The sequence below is a fragment of the Antrostomus carolinensis genome, unplaced genomic scaffold (assembly GCF_000700745.2).
Source record: "Antrostomus carolinensis isolate BGI_N321 unplaced genomic scaffold, ASM70074v2 scaffold41902, whole genome shotgun sequence".
Taxonomy (NCBI): domain Eukaryota; kingdom Metazoa; phylum Chordata; class Aves; order Caprimulgiformes; family Caprimulgidae; genus Antrostomus; species Antrostomus carolinensis.
Window position 1 is genome coordinate 666 of NW_010299589.1, and position 16,838 is coordinate 17,503.

The following is a 16,838-nucleotide window of genomic DNA, read 5'->3' on the forward strand; positions in this document are numbered from 1 at the left end:
CGTACTTAGTGAGGGCTGCTGTAAGAGCTGAACTGTCTGCCAAATATAGAAATGGTGTATAGTACAGACTGTGACCAATATTTGAGAGGTGAGATGAGACCTGCTTCACTGTGATTCAATGTGTTAACGTTGTAAGTAAGGATGGTTCTGATCTTTGCAAATATGCGGTTCATTTTTGTGTTTTTCCCAAGCATGATGCTCCATTTCTTTTCCATCTGAACCTTCCAAATACCTGCAAATGTCTGTATTAATAAATCCTTTAAAAAACCTGCAAGCTCTATCCTGAATTGAAGGTAAGCTTTTCTTAGTTGAGTGTGGCTATGTAAAAATGCTGAAATGTTCTAAGTTTCTTGTGCCCACACTAGTTCTGAATTGGTAGTGAATGAAAATGAGTAGTAGTGGGGTAAGGGAGTATCATGAATGAAAAATAAACGCTTAAGCTTGTTTTTATTTCCTTCTGAAACCAGCAACCATAGCTGGCTATTAAATGTTTTTTACTATCTTAATCATAGCTTAATCTATTATCCTCCACTTCTAGCATTGTCAAATAACTTAAATTCTTTTTCTTGCTCTCTCACTCTTGTCATTCCTTTGCACTGTACCCCATTAAGTGACTAGGGAGACTTTAACAAGGAAACTTCTAGGGTCGTGCGAATGAGTATCCATGTATATCTGATGTGCTGCCCTATCACCAGAAGAACCATAATAAGTAAATAAAGTGTTAGCTTCAAAAAGCCAGGTTCCAGAGAACCGCTGTAGCTTGTCAAACCTGGGGGGAGCCCATGGACCTGGACAGCACCATCGGATGTCCAGTGAGCACCTGCCCAGGCAGTGCTTCTGCCCACGCCCAGGCAGGGGCAGCACGCCAGTCAGCACTGAGATCACACCCTCCAGTTCATCTCGGGGACAAAACTGCCACAAGGCAAAGTGATTCAGTTGCCTGCATCCTCCTCGCCAGACTGCCCTCCGAGGACTCTAGTGTGGTGCCTGCTCCCTTATTTAATGATTTTACAAGCTCTGCAAAAGCCATTTAAGACAATTTTGGGAAAATGTGTGGCTCCTCCTTTTTTGTTGCTGAGGTACATGGCAGACCGAACTAATACATGATTTATATGGTCTAGGGAGATTAGTGGATGATTTATGGGGGTTTTTTTTAGCAGAAACTTTCATGATAGTACCACAGCAAAACTAGAGTGCTAACAGCTTTAAAAGAATGACTCTGGGTTAAGATAGACTTGTGCACGGTAGTTCTTGTAGCAACATCTATGGCTGTAGTCTGTGGGTGAACTGTTTGCCTCAACACTAGATAACAATTTAAATGGTCGTTTGTATTTCAGCAACAAATATACTGCTGTAACTGTATGTGGCAAGAAGTTTATCTCAAATCCATGGTTGCAATATCTTTTTTGGGGATAAGATGCTCAGCAGTGCTCCATTTTGCACAGATACCTAGACAACATGATGGAAGGGGCAGAGGGGAAATGAGAATGACTTCGTAGCAACCTGCATATGTGCACATATACAGCTGGTAGTGAGGTACACGAGCTGCTACTGCACCAAAGCCCTTCATCTGAAACTTACATACAGTTTAAGTCTCTTGGTAAACTGCTAGTTAAGTTACTCTGTCACTCTGGAAGTGACCCATAAAAAAATGCAATAGTTCTGTCAGTCCGTCTTACTCCCTGGATACTGGCTCCTGCATTCATGCAGTGACGAGGCTTGAGAAATCATGATTGCATCAAGTTGGAATATTCATTCACTGGTGCTGACTACTCGTGAAGCACATAAACGTCAAGCCTATGTTTAATAGCTTCATACTGAAAAATAAAACACTGTCACTGGAGAAACTCTGTATACCACCAAGTGCCTGTGTAATTGCATTTCGTGTTCTGGTGTAGGATTTGACTTGGCAGAGTGTTTTCAAGATGCTAGTGTATATGTTTCATTGTTCTACACTGACATCAGCTTTTGGAATGAGCTCAGGAACTTGACTCCTTATGCTGACTGGAAAGCTTCATCCTCTGAGCTGGCCTCCTGCCTCAGATGGATAGGGTGATACCTGTTCAGTGCCTATGTATAAAGTAAGTTGTAATCAGTATTACGGTTATGCCTTTTCATTTTGAAAGACTATTTGAATCCACTAATATAAGATGAAGGTCTGCTAATAAAATGATTTAACTGTTTTCCAGTGGTGGGGAAAATGATGATGACTCTGATCAGAACTGGAAACCACCAGAAAATGACCTGATCCAGAAGTTAATAGCACAGATTGAATACTACTTCTCAGATGAGAACCTTGAGAAAGATGCCTTCCTTCTAAAGCATGTGAGAAGAAATAAGATGGGCTATGTCAGTGTTAAACTCCTCACTTCTTTTAAGAAGGTAAGCTAACTTTTTAAGACTTGAACTGCCTTGTGTAAGTCTGATGAATCTAAAAACATTAGGAGAAACGAGATGAAAATAATTTATAGAGATGGTTTTATAGTCGTCTTCTTTATCTGCCTCCCTCAGGGGTTCATTCAGTTCTGATGTGATGGTTAGGTTTGTTCTCACCCAGAACTTTAACTGCTAAGCTCCTTCATGATTAGCTAGGGAAGTCATAGGCTTTTAAGCACCTCTGCTTTTAAATTATAATTCTAGCAGAGAATAGGGCATAGTAAATGGGACATTGGATAAAGCTCACTTCTAGATCAGCTAGTCGTGATTCAGGAGTAGCTAAGTAATCCTGGTAAAGTTACCTTCTTGTCTCTGAGAAGGGATGGTGAATCTGACCTTTGCAAATGTATGGAGATCCAAAAACTAAGAGTAGTAGAAAGTATCTGGTAACTGAAGTCACCTAAAGGTGAGGTGGATTTTTTTTAATTTTTTTTTTTTACATTAGGAACTCCTAAGTAAATATGTGTATGTAACTGATTTCTAAAATTATATTAGAAACACTTTGGCAAGATTCCAAATCCGACAGTTTTGTAGAGCTACTCAGTCTAGAAGTTAAGGCACTCCCAGTTTCTTCAGACCACTTCAAACAGATTATACTGATAAAAGATAAACTTTTAAAAACACTCCTTGGAAATTGAAAAGTTTGGGGTTTTCTTAAAGTGAGATTTTTTGAGAGAGGAAAAATCAGTTCAATAAAATCAAGTCCTAAACATGGTCAAACTACTTGTTTGGCCAATTTAAGAAAATAAAACCCATAGTACATGCATTTTGCTCATGGTTCAGACCTAGGAAATGAATGACTGAACATCACTTGAGCAGGCTTTAAGCTAAAGTAATGATTTTCAGTTTGTGATTTAGTGTCAGTTCTTATTTTCAGTTGCTTCAACAGGACATGAGCTTTATAGGAGCTCACTGATGCCCACTGTAGCAGGAAAACGAGGTTTTAAATCCAGGTTTTAGTTTGCAGACTGAATCCTGCATTCTGTACGTAGTTTGAGCAGTTATACTGCTTAAACTGTGTCTGTCTTCAAGGTGAAACACCTTACCCGTGACTGGAGAACCACAGCCTATGCACTGAAGTACTCGGACACTCTTGAGCTCAATGACGATAACAAAAAGGTTAGAAGAAAAACTCCAGTTCCAGTGTTTCCAAGTGAAAACCTCCCTACCAGGATGTTACTGGTGTATGATATCCACGTGGTTTCTGAGCCGCAAGCTCTTCACAAACAACAAGAAAATGGATGCATGCAAGAAAGGATAATGGAGCATCTCCTCAAAGCCTTTGTAACTTTTGGTGTAATTTCATCAGTTCGTATTCTCAAGCCTGGTAGGGAGCTACCACCTGATATCAGGAGGGTCAGCAATCGGTACACCCAACTGGGAACTCAGGAATGTGCAATTATAGAATTTGAAGAAGTAGATGCTGCTGTACGTGCTCATGACTTCATGTGTGCTGAAAAGGAGATTGGGATGCAAGTTGTCCTAATAGGCATGAAACCTCCAAAGAAAAAAGTTCCCAAAGACAAGAATTGTGATGAAGATACCAGCAAGTGTCTTAAGAAGGCTAGATCCCTTAATAAGAGAGTTGAGGAACTTCAGTTTGTTGGTGATGAATCGTCAGCAAATAGCTCTTCTGACCCAGAGAGTAATCCTACATCACCACTGTCAGGACGCAGAAGTATGGCAACAAATACAATTCATTTGAGTCCCGTCATTCACCCAACCAACCATCTGAGTCCTAATGCGTCACCCAGATCAAGTCCTTGGAACAGTCCATCTTCACTAAGAAAAGTAACCAAAAAGTCTCCGCTAGCTGAGGACAGCAAGCTTAACCTAAGCAGTAGCCCTGAAATTCCAAGGCAATGTACAGATTACTCCTCAGACAGCAGTATCACTCCTTCTGGTAGCCCCTGGGTACAGAGAAGAAAAGCTCAAACTGTAACACAAGAGAAGAGTCCCGTCAGTAGCCCCATGTTAGCTCGGAAAATACAAAATGCAGATGGTCTACCTGTAGGGGTGGTGCGGCTGCCTAAAGGGCCTGATGGCACCAAAGGATTCCACAATGGATGTGAAAGAAGGAAGGTGACAAAGAATGAATAAATCATTCTTTAAAAACTATTTCACAAAGCAGTCAACTGCTTTTGTTCAAGCCTGGTGAAAAACTGTCACTTGCTTGACTGAGTTAAGTCAGTATTTAATTTTAAAATATTCTGTATTCATATAGAAACTTCATCATTTGTATATTTTTATATTCACTTCACAGAATCGCAGAATAGTTGAGGTTGGAAGGCATCTCTGGAGATTGTCCAGTCCACTTCCTTTGCCCAAGCAGGGTCTGCTACAGCAGGTCACTTAGGGTTTGAAATACCTGCAAGGACAGAGACTCCCCAGCTGGTCTGGGCAGTGTGTTCCCAGGTTCAGCCATCCATACAGGAAAAAGCATTTCTTTACGTTCAGGTGAGACTCCCTGTGTTTCGGTCTGTGCCCCTTTTCCTGTTATGGGGGTATGGCTGAGAAAAGCCTAGCTTCAGCCTTGCTCCTTCTCATCAGATATTTAAAAACAGTGATGAGATCTGCCTCCTGAGCCTTTTCTTCTCCAGTCTAAACAGCCCCAGCTCTCTAGGCCTCTCATACAAGAGATGCTCCAGTCTCTTTAGTCATTTTGTGCACATACCTGATGCAATGCCCTTATCTCCATTATTATTTTATTTAATGAATTAGTTTGAAATGCCTAAATATTGGAGCAGGCATATAAATAATTTATGTAACTACATTATTTGCAAAGCTGTGATCCTGAAGAGCAGTGTGTAAATACTTACAGTTTTGCAGTTGTATGATGATAAGCTGTGGGATGTTACCAGTCTAATCATAAGGAACAGAAGTTTTGAACACTTTGCGTTTGTCTTAAAAGGAACTCTGGGAAACTTAAGCTACAGTGAGCAGTTGCTTTCTGCTTGCATATGTCTCTAAAGGCAATATTGTTTAGTAGGACCAAAGTGTGTATTTTCAGGTGATGTGAATAAAGACTCGGAGCATTAAGACTGTTCTGTAAGGGTTACCTTATATAATCATATGGAAATAAACAAAAATATTAACACAGTCTAGATCTACTTATTTTGTTTACTTTAAAAATAAGTTGAGCTGCACCTGAATAGACTCCTAAACCTCATCTTATACCATATGAAGTTCTAGAAATAGTTAGTTGGAACTTCCCCTGAATTTGGGGGGAAGGAAGGTCCTCTGCCCCATTACTGATGGTTACTTCAGTGGTGATGCTTCACTCCAACTGTATGTCACAGTTAATTTTACACAGTATTATAAAGCGAACAATGGTTATCTCACTGTTAACTCTGAACTTAACAAACAGGCTCAGCAAGAAGCGCTTAAAATTAACTATAATCCTACCTGAAGCCAAAGAAGGAACCTCTGCAGCTTTACTTACAAAAATTATACTTCTGAAAGATAGGCCAGTGGTAGTGAGAAGGTAAAGTTTCAGCTTCTAATGGACAACTTGGGAACTGTGCACAGCAGTTCTCATCAGATGATGATTCTTCATTCCAAAACTTCACCCCATCCTTAGCAACTTTCATTTCCACTCTAAGCGTAACACTTCTGCAGTGTAAATAACTGCAGTAACACACCATTAGAAACCAATATACAGAACTCCCCCATTCTGTGTATTGTTCTTTCACCACTCAAATACATTCCTGGTTCTTTTACTTCACACAGATGGAATCCTCCAAATTACTTCCTGACTTCCATTACCAGCTGAGACACTATAAATACTGTTAAACGCAGTGGTGGTTTGTTCTTTCTTTTTGATTCTGCAGCACATCTGCCAGTATGTAAGCGACAGAATAAGTACAGTCTTCAGAGGAGTGATTCCGTAACTCTAGGTTACATACAGCAGCACTGTTTCACTATGGATCCAGAACATTGTTGTTTCATTAATAATCAGGGAAGTCTTTTTTTAATTATAAAACTATGCAGTATCCATATGTCATCGTGTACCAGACTGGTTGGGGGGCAGTACTACAACTGATGCAAGGCAGCATTTTGAAGACATGCAGAAGTCAATTAAATGGGAATATTGAAAACTGTATGTAACAGTCCATGATGTTAAAAGTCTTTAAGACACTGTGTGCTTGTGGGGAAAAAAAGGAAGTTGAAAATAGCAACATTTACCAGGGCTGTGCTCTCTGAATGAACACATTACATGTCACATTCAACATGTGAACCTTAAAAATCAAACTTACTTTTGGATAACACTAACAGTTCGAAACTAAAAATCTCATCAGACACTAATTATGCGTTGCTTTAGCAAGGTCTACACTTCACAGATAAAACGAATACTGAGGATGTAAATAAACAGGAAGTCAATGTTTTTTCTTTGCTAATGACCCAAATACTATGCCATGGAAGTGTTACTAGAAGGGCATAACCTATAAAAATACTATAAAACTTACTTTACAAGAGAATGCCATCTCACTTGAGCACAGGCTCACTTATCCTGAGACCGAGATATACATAACTGTAACATTCCAGAAAGCTGCTCAACTTGTCTTGAGAGAGCTTTTCAGTAAGAAAGGAAAAAGAATACATTTACAATAGTAATTATTTTTTTAGAAAGAAAATACAGACAAACTTGATCACACAGCAACTGATAATGCAGAAAGGGTAATGTGATCAGTGAAACTGTTTGGAAAGTAATTTTAAGTACTGTTTATAAATAAAAAATTGTTGTTCTGAGTTCGGATAAAACTACAATTCTGCTTCACAGAATTTTCCCCCATCTCCAAAAGGAGTATTTTCTGCTTGGAAAATGCTCCATGGAAACCTCAGGTAGCCACACAGACATATCAACTTCTTTGCTAATCTTCCACCCCCTTCCCCACCTTTTTTTGGGAGGGGACTCACCAAATCCTGCAGCAGGTTATACCTGCGTCTCTTCCATGTATCTCTGGTACAGAAGCACACGTGTGCACACACCCACACTCGCATGCTTGAAGTAGTGGTTTCAAAAACATGGAGGTTGAAGCTATTTTTATTGCTTTTTTACAAGAAACAAACAGCACTTCTAAAAAGCATTTTAAGAATTGGACCATTTCCCCCAGGTAGCTCACAGTTTGCTAAGGCATTCAAGATTCTTAACGTTGTCTAAATACTACCAGAGCTGAGTGTATCAATAAGCACCACCACGCATGCTACACGATGCACAGCAGGCTTCAGCTGTACACGTACGCCAATAAAAACAGGTAACAATATCTAATTCCTTTCAGACAAATATTTCATTCTCCCTGAGTTTAGTTTCTGTCTTCACATTCAATAAATTCCTTTAAACTTCTGTTTAAAAATAATACAAACACCAAATATACACACCATACATACAAACTGCTCTGTGTAATGTTGCCAATTTTAAACCCTAACAGCTGTGGCTTTATTTTGTTCTGACTCCCAAATGTTTGTAGTATGATTACATATTTCAACTATTAAAAAAAAAAATGTATCAACTGGAGAGAAACTACATGATGACTGACACATTTGGAATTATAGTCACTGGTTGAGAGCCCTTCCCAGCTAGGAAAGAACATTACTTCTGTCCCCACTAACAAAGGGTGCGTTCCTGTCACCTGCATTTTTCACAAGCACAGTTTAGGGGCTGAAAAAAGCCAGGGACTTCCATACAAATCTTTATTAACTAAGCTTCACACCCAAGCTGTTTAGAACAACGCTTTCATTAATCAAACAGGGTTGGCTTCAGTTTACACCACTGTTCCTTTAGCTTTGATTTTACTCCACTTGAAGCAAAGATATAGTTGATGGATTCATAGGAAAGATCCCACATCTGTGATCGAGTCAGATTAAATGTTTTTGCAACCAGCTCGTATTCTTGCGATAGATCCGTTGCAAAGACGCCTTTATCATCAGTCTGGAGTTAAATTGAAAGGAAAAAAAACAAACGTTTATATTAGTTCCTCTACATCAAAAAGGGGATTTTATACACATTACAAAACAGTTTTATCCTGCTGTTTCCATTTCATGGTTCTTTCATCTGCTGGTAATTATTTCATACTTTATTTGCTCTGTTTTCAGTCACTATAGTATTCAAACATGTAAAACTTCTTAAAGCAATGGCACAATTTATTAAGAAGACAGGATTTCCTATTAAAACTGCTAGAAGGATGGCTATCAAATGATGCATACATGCAAGCTATGTCAGTATGTGCACGTCTTCTTATTCCTCTTTTCCCCTTCCTCAGACCTGGGAAGCAGAGCTATTCCTACATCTTCAGGGAAGCAACTGTCTCACCCTCCGGACTTAGCATCAACAAGAACAATTTCTTGACACCGACTGTAGTATCAGGCTAGCATCAAAAACATATAATCAAAAGCCACCTAAAGATTATTCATCTAAAAGAAGCTAGTTTGGATTATTTAAAGGTTAGTGAGAGTACCCATTGCAACTCGGTGTCCTTGTGTACCCACAGAGAAGAATGCTTAACCATATCCTGTTAAACTTAAGACACTGTAGTGTCTCCTCCTTCTACTACTCTTGTTTTTATAGGCCTTTATGGGTAAACTGCTTTCTTACATTACTTCCTTGGTTATCTAGACTTTTCACAACTGAAAATCTCAGAAATAATCTCTAGCCATGACTTATTTTTCACCTAATACAACAGAGTTCAATCTCAATAATAAATACATTCTAGAATAAAGGACTGAGGCTTATTTGAATAATAAGGACAGCACTCTAATACATACACACACACTTGGACAATATTACAAATATAGGGGTTGATCCAACAGGATGACAGTAAAATCCTCCCAATGCCAGCAAAAGTATTTGGCACCTCAACATTTAAGGACCTTAATTAGTTGTCAAGAAAACTCCAGAACTCTCATCCAATAAATACCCAGGTAAGCACCAGCTTACATTCAAGCAGCAGACCAATATGTTTAAGAGAAATCTGTCAGTATGCAAACAGTGAAGAGGTTCATTGCATGTATAGCTGATCATCTTATCTGTACAGAATATAAGGTCTTGCTTTACAGTAAAACCAAGAGAAATACTAAAAATTCTATTTGTATTACAAGCATTTCTCAAACAGAACACTGATTCCCTATAAACAGATGATTTACTGCAAGGTCAGAAATTGCAAGTAATTCAGCTCTGATCCATAAAAGAAGATGCACATCTCCCACTTCACACTAGTGTGGCTCTTTGCCTCAATACATGGATAAAATCAAAAAACTTACACAAAGCACTGCAGGGTGGCCTATGTTGTACCAGTATCCAAAATGGTGTTTGTCACAGGAAGGCACCGTCTGTGTTTTGATGTTTGACGTCATGCAAAGTTCTGAGGGAGCAAAAAAAGAAGAAACAAGGATATATATCAAAGCAAAATACATGTTTTTGCCACATTATTTGACTTATTTCTATTCCAGAATGAAAATTAAAATCAGCTATTGTTGTTTCCTTGACTTTCTATGCTTCACATATTTAGTAATATACTCTGAGGAGTTTGGTAATTAATTTCTTCTTAACTTCTGGCTGGGTATAAAATTTAGGGAGCTTGCAAACCAGATACAAAATCACCACACAGCCTTGCGCAATAACTAGAAGTTACCATTTAGTTTTGTTTTCATCTGAGACTTTGATTGTTGTCTGCTGCCACAAACATGTCAAAACACAGAAGTGTAACCAGGGTACACACACAATTACAGGCAATTCTCTCACATACACTGCCACGTTTTTCTAAGTCACCTCTGGTGAAAGACAAGTGAGAGTTCCTAGATCAGCAGTACGCACAATATTCTGAAATCTCTTAACTTTTTTCTTACCAATAGGTATATGATTCTGTCGAACAAGGGGCACTAACTCTTCTAAACCTGCTGTTGCAGAGTTGAGAAATGTTCCATGTCCAATTCTGTCAGGAGGCAGGCCCAGGAGAATTCTGGTCTCCTCTTCTTGGTTTGGAATCTAGAGAAGATATTATTTTACATTCTGTCAAGGCAGGATAAAACAGCACATTAAATAATTACAACAGACTTCAACTTCTATTTTCACGGCCTATCTTATCAAAAAGAAAATGTTAGTGAGACTAAATATCTGCGTTAATACTCTGTAAAGAAAGAAGTAGGGCACGAAAGTGACTCTCAACTTACAGTTACAAACTGAAGAAGCCATAATCCTGAACCGGTATGTAAAACCAGCCAATTGCTATTTGCAGTTCTGAAGTACTTTCAGTTGGAGGCCTCAAATCAGTTTTGTATGCTTCAGTTTCAAAATTACCCTGCCAAGAAGAGCTTTAACGCCTGTTTTCCACAGGGATTAAAAAAATGGTGCGTGAAGAACTGAGATTGCAAAAGGCCAAAACAACCAACCAACCAACCAACCAAAAAAAAAAAAAAGAAACAAAAACAAAAGACCACCGAGACATCGAGAAATAAATTTTCAGAGAAGCGTGCAGGAATACCCTGCAAAAGCCTCCTTAATGAAATAGAAACAAGTATAAATAGGCCTGTGACATCATATATTGTGCTTAATTTCCTCAAGAAATAAAAATATTTTCAGTATTTATCCGACTCATCAGAGCATACTTCAGCCTCCGCTTCAACAGGTTGTATGGAGAAGCTCAATCTTTCTACTGATACAGAGTGAACAGAACTACTCAGGAAAATGTGCAAATTTAACTACATATGACTTCTGATAAAACACCAGGAAGAAAACAATCTGTTCTGATTCCGGACAGATTGTTAAAGATTTCTCCTGGTTTTCCTCTCTCTTGTCAAAATGCCCCAAACCATTACTACTTTGGCTTGAGAAGTTCAAAACGTACAGAAGTTAATTTTAGTTTCATCAGGGTTTTTATAAAGTTGGAATTACAGAGAAGGACCAGAATAAAGACAACTTTTACCTCTGAAAGATGCAATGCCAGCTTTAGACCTGCTTTTTTTGCTTCTGAAAGCGGTTCCAAAAAATCTTGACCGTGTCCTGCCTTGAAGAAACACATGACCATTCTACAGCTTGGTTTTACAAATCTCTTCCTATTAAAATGATGAAGTCTAGCAACATCAAAATACTTAATTAAAAATACAGTTATGCTGACTTATTTTTCTTTTCCCATTACTTCAGTTTTGAATGCAGCAAGTCACATCATGTTCTGCTATATGGGCACAATTTAGACAAATTGCTCAGTGGTTCAGATGATGAACTGACAAGCCAGTTGTCCTGATTTTGATAGCCTTCCTATAGCTATCACCTAGAGCCATTTCATTTCAGCTTGACAGCTGTCCTCAAACATTTTTGCTTTCTTAATACACCATAAGCATTTGGTACATCTAAACAAAATTTAAATTAGTGTCAACTTGCAATTATTTAACTTGCCTCAATCCAGGCAACCTGACTGGGACAATTTAGTAAGAGACGCTTCCCAGATAAACACTTATTTTCAGTGGCTCTTTCTTCAGTGTCATATACTAATCTATTGATTCTTTGTTAGAGTATCTGTCCCTTACAGCCACAGAGATCAACCTGGTATCAAGAACAGGAGCAATCCATTCAAACTAGCAACAAACATCGGACAGAAACTTGTAAGAGCAAAGTATGATTAGAAACACTTCCTGTTGCAAAACATTATATATTTATCTTCAAGAACAGACCAAAATACAACAAAAACTTACGGTGGGGTCACCACTAAGGTCAAGTCCTACTACAACCCCATCAGTGGAAAGAAGGAACTCTTCAGCAAGTTTAACAGTCTGCTTAGCAACTGCCGGGCCACCTCTTCTATTTATTGCTATTAACAATCTAGGATCAAAATGTACATATTCAGTTAAATACAAGTGTAATAGCAGGAGACTAACAAATCCGACACCAACAAAAAATGGCACTTCACATCCTTCACAGCTGAATATAAAGAGTATCTGTATAGGAAGCTGTTCAGGGAATGAAGGGACCAAAGTGCAGAGGGACACAAATGGAAACAGGTTAGCCTGTGAAGTGCAACAGCCACAGTGAGAGGGAGGGCAGGGAACAATACACTGCTCATTCGCTGTCTGCACTGTCAGGAGAGCAACCCCTCTGAGGTGCAGGCATGAAGAATGAGAATTCTTCAGCTTCCACAAATAACTCTTAAGGGTTGCTACTGAGAGTATAAAAACAGGCAAGCAGACTGCCTCCTAGCAGCCACTGACACCTTCTGAAACCTTCCTTCTGGTTAGGACTACCTCTCCTTTACAGCAGGTTGCTTGTACAGCTCATCAGGCAACATCTTTGCAATGAATCTAGGCTGTGCAAAAGGAGTCTTTAATGTGATTTCCATCAAAAACACTGTTTTTCCTGAAAATGTTGCAGAGAATTGACAGTCTTAAAGCTGAAAAGCTTGACCCAGTTTCATTCTCTATCAGTAAAAAGGAAGATAAAAATTCAGGTTTCCATATTAATTACCTGTTTCCATTCTATGTAATCTAGTTTAAGCACAATTTTCTTTCCTACACTGATGGTTTGTAAACCTCTCTCAAACCATGGCCAAGGCAAAACCTTGAAACAGAGGTACTGCACGTGCTTTATTTACCTTACATCTATATCCAAGCCTTCTTCTTTACACTGCTTTATACCTTCAAGTACAGTTTCAACATACATCCTTTTGGTCATACCTACAAACACACGTACACATTTGGAATAAACATATTTGAATTAATTTTATTATGTTGCAGACCCAGCTCTCTAGCCTCCTAAATTTCATTCTGCACCTTTGATTTTAGTCTTCTAATCTATATAGTTCTAATTCTGTTTACAAATACAGCTTTACTTTGAAGCACACATTTGAATTAAGCCTCCTCCTAAGCATCTGAAAGAAACAAAATAACTTAGTGTGAACCAGAGAGTAGCAACAGGCCTTCCCCTATGAGTTTCTATTAAACTACATCTAAAAGAAAATAAAAAATCAAGTAACAAAAAGAAAATATATCAGCTGCTAAAAATATTAGCAGACTCAGATGTCACACTAAAGCAACTAACCCAAATTCTTGGGTAGTACAGTTATAACCAACACAGTTTTGTGCTCAAAAATCTAATAGTAAAGTGACATGTTTTTACATGGTTAATTTTTTGCTTTTATATTGAAAAGACATATTTATTGACCCAAGTAAATTTGACTTTGCTTGTTATTAATGTAGCCTTACCTAAGTTTTATAGCACATCAGACTTACAAATTAAAAACCAGAACAGACTGTACCTGTGGACTTTTCTTCTCTAGGAGTGCTCCTCAATTCCAGATACTTGACACCATCATCAGCAAATTCTTTAATAACATCTTTAGTTATCTGAGTAAGATACAGTGTATTCAACATTATAAAAGTAATGCTTATAATTGGTTATATTTTTCTTTACAGCTAAAAGACCCAGATATCTTTTGGCAATGAAACACTTGCAAAATTTTCAGGCCCTTCTAGCACTCTCCATCTCTGGGAATATGACCCCACAGAGGGTACCTTCAGTTCCCTCACATGATACTAAAGAGAGTTAGGACAAATGAGAATGTCCTTGTCTGTACACGAACACCCCTCAACTGGTGCACTCATAACCCCTTTCACAGGTGCTCTACCTCTCCAAGTTGAAGAGGTAAGCTGCCTAAAGGCCCCTTGACAGGAGGAAAGAAGAGCACACTACACTCCTTTCTGCTGCCTGTTTTGATCACACAACAGTTTTGTAATTGAGGAGAACAAAGGGCCATTCTAGTACTGTAGATTAGGTACGTAATGAACCAAAGAAGAAACAGGAGACTACAGTAAATCAAAGCTTTGGTAACAATGAACAGACATCATATTGTTAAGACATTATCAGTCCAAGCATCTGAGTGATTCTAATGACCACCATATGGGAAGCTCATTGCTTTCACAAAAATTAAGTGTAAAAGTTATACAAAATCATGTGCTTCTAAATTATTGTGTTTTACAATCATAACTCTGACCTTCAATTGAAGGGACGGTTACTAATATCGTTACTTAGAACCCAGTGCTGTTAATCCAACTAATTTTGACTGTGTGTATTGCTTGCTTATTTTAAGCGAACTTTTATTTAACTTACCAGTAAAATATCCTCAGTCCTAGTGGTAATCTGATAGATGATCTGAAACATTTGAAAACACCTAAAATAAAAAGTTAAAAAATTAATTGGGCAAACATTGAATGAGTATTAAAAAAATAATCTACACTTTGAAAACATGTACTCACTATGCTCAATTAACCAGCTCGCAGCATAAACTACAAAGATTATCTGAACGGTGATTTCTGATTTTAGATGCTAACAATGCATTTGCAACAGAAATTATTACTACCAGAAAGCTTTTTGAAACACAAATGAAAACATGACATTTCCAAAACAGGAAACTATACAAGCCAATCTTCTCTGAAAAGCATATGCCTCAAGTGAAAGTTTTCAATCCTTTAAAAAGGGAATTAATCAATGTGAGATTTCCATGTAGTTTGCAAACACTGAATAAGTTATTTTATAGATAAAAGTAGCAAAAAAAAAAAAATCTAACAGATTGTACTGTCACTAAAACTTGAAAATGTATTTACTGCAGTCAGTGTGTAAGGCCGCACATTTCTCTGTTTTGAACTTAATTAAAAGAGAGTTGGTAAATGCTCATCATATACACACACATCTATACTCACTCATCTAAGGTTCTTTTCTTTCCTTTGTCAATCATAGTCATCCCATTCTGGATCTGAAGGTAGGGCTTCTGGGCCATAAGTTTCTTCATGGTGGCAGAACTGATACAGCCATTCAAATGAGCATGAAGTTCCTAGAGAAAGAAAAAAATCCTATGGATTTGTGTCGGGTGGAAGGGATGGCTTCTACATCTTGTTTGTATTATGGTTCTTGTAGCCTACATTATTGTTTCACTCTGAGTTTGGAAAAAAAAAAGTTACCTCTGTGTTTGGCTAATAATAATTGTTTCCTCATGCTTTTGCATGCACCGGTTCAACTGAGACCATCCTATTTGTTCCTTCCCACTTGGTGGGCTGTTATTAGCACTGGTGTCAGTGGCAGCACAGCTGGTGCAGGAAAAAGGGCTCCCAGACTAATTGTTGGAGTGGTGCAGTTCAAGGTGAGGGGGAAACAAACAACTGCCTCAATGTTAAGAAAAGTATAATAAGGATCCAAGAACTCCTTCCCCACCCACTGCAAGTTAAATGTATGCGTACATTGTTCAAAAATAGCAACATCCATATATCCACTCACCTTTCTTTTTTTCATACTTTGAAGTAAGTTTTAGCTCACAACAGGAATGCAGCAAGACGCTACCTCTACCCATTAGCAGCAACTGGAGTAATTGCCCTCCTCTCTCTGAGACTGCTTTCTGCCTGACCTCCTCGTGACAACCTGCTTTTGGGGTCCAAACCTACACTCCTCAGCTCCATTCCTCACTTCACCTTTGCTCCTTCTTACGATCTCTCTGACCTATGGAACAGGTCCCCGGTCCCATCCCAACTCATTCAAAATGTATCTGAAAAGCATCTGCTCTGTAACCTAGCCCCTTGCTCCCCTGGTACGCATCCCATCTCACAGGGAAAAGAAAAATTTGAGAAATATTTCTTCAAGCCTTTGACTGGAAAACATGTTGAAATTGTAACTCCTTCAAGACATAATTTTAATTTTGTGAAGTATTATATTTCACGTTCCTATTTTAAAGTATTAAGCTTACAAGCAGAGTAAAAAGGGTCAGATCACCTTAAACTGTGAAGGCGCATAACTCCAACTAAACATCAGGAGCTACGGCTTGTTACCACTTCTGAAAATCAGCCAGATATGTACTGCTACCACTACTGCTGCTACATTAAATTTTTCACAGTATTACAAGTGAAAAACTTCACAGAATTCAGTTAGACATTAAACAAAACCGGAAAACCACCTTGCTGAAAAGGAGGCTGAGGCTACAGGGATGGTGCGATTTGGTGTGGGTTTGACTGTGCACACGCTGTTAAGCTCTGCTGGAGTTACGTGCCGTTTGCCGGTTCGCGAGTCCAGAAGGGTAACAGCGATAAAAGCGCAGTCCCACGGCCGCCCAGATAGGCTGAAAGTGAGACACACCCCTGGGGACATGTCAAAGAAGCAGCGCTATCGGCGACAGGCGTCCTGGGCTCGCCTCGGGGAAAGCAGGACAAAAGAGGAAAAGAAAGATCACGCCTAACTGATCTAACTGGAAAAAGATGAGACACCAGGAACCGCAAACAACCCGGACAGACAAACCGCGACCGCACTTTCCTGCGGTGTGAAGGACCCCAGAAAAACTGCGCGTTTGATAAAAACTCTTGAGAAAACAGCATCTATCTGTCTGTCTGTCTGTGTGTCCGTCCGTCCGTCCCTCCGCCCTCCCACAGTGCTGCCAGCG

The 16,838-nt window shown here is 38.9% G+C and overlaps 2 protein-coding genes across 2 annotated transcripts; one reads left to right on the forward strand and one right to left on the reverse strand.

Moving 5' to 3' along the window:
- Positions 1–2,189: 2,189 nt before the first annotated feature.
- LARP6 (La ribonucleoprotein 6, translational regulator) lies at positions 2,190–4,760 on the forward strand (the record flags this gene model as incomplete). Its single annotated transcript, XM_010162837.2, has 2 exons — positions 2,190–2,382; positions 3,469–4,760. Coding segments are annotated over 2 exons (1,261 nt in total), but the record flags the coding sequence as incomplete, so codon positions are not given.
- Positions 4,761–8,131: 3,371 nt separating this feature from the next.
- Positions 8,132–15,242, reverse strand: MAPDA (N6-Methyl-AMP deaminase). Its single transcript, XM_029083716.1, has 9 exons — positions 15,118–15,242; positions 14,528–14,588; positions 13,677–13,764; positions 13,014–13,095; positions 12,121–12,247; positions 11,355–11,435; positions 10,279–10,417; positions 9,694–9,794; positions 8,132–8,365 (listed from the first exon to the last, which is right to left on the reverse strand). The coding sequence occupies exons 1-9, from the start codon at positions 15,204–15,206 to the stop codon at positions 8,174–8,176; spliced, it is 960 nt and encodes a 319-aa protein (XP_028939549.1). The 5' UTR covers positions 15,207–15,242; the 3' UTR covers positions 8,132–8,173.
- Positions 15,243–16,838: the final 1,596 nt, after the last annotated feature.

What these genes read in the sequence shown, in the direction of transcription:
- MAPDA (XM_029083716.1), bottom strand. Translation starts at nt 15,206, where the DNA reads ATGAAGAAACTTATGGCCCAGAAGCCCTACCTTCAGATCCAGAATGGG. An exon ending in AAGAAAAGAACCTTAGATGA is followed by an intron (nt 14,589 to 15,117) that starts GTGAGTATAGAT and finishes TTTTTATTTTAG; the next exon opens with GTGTTTTCAAATGTTTCAGA. An exon ending in ACCTTAGTGGTGACCCCACC is followed by an intron (nt 11,436 to 12,120) that starts GTAAGTTTTTGT and finishes TGTTTCTTCAAG; the next exon opens with GCAGGACACGGTCAAGATTT.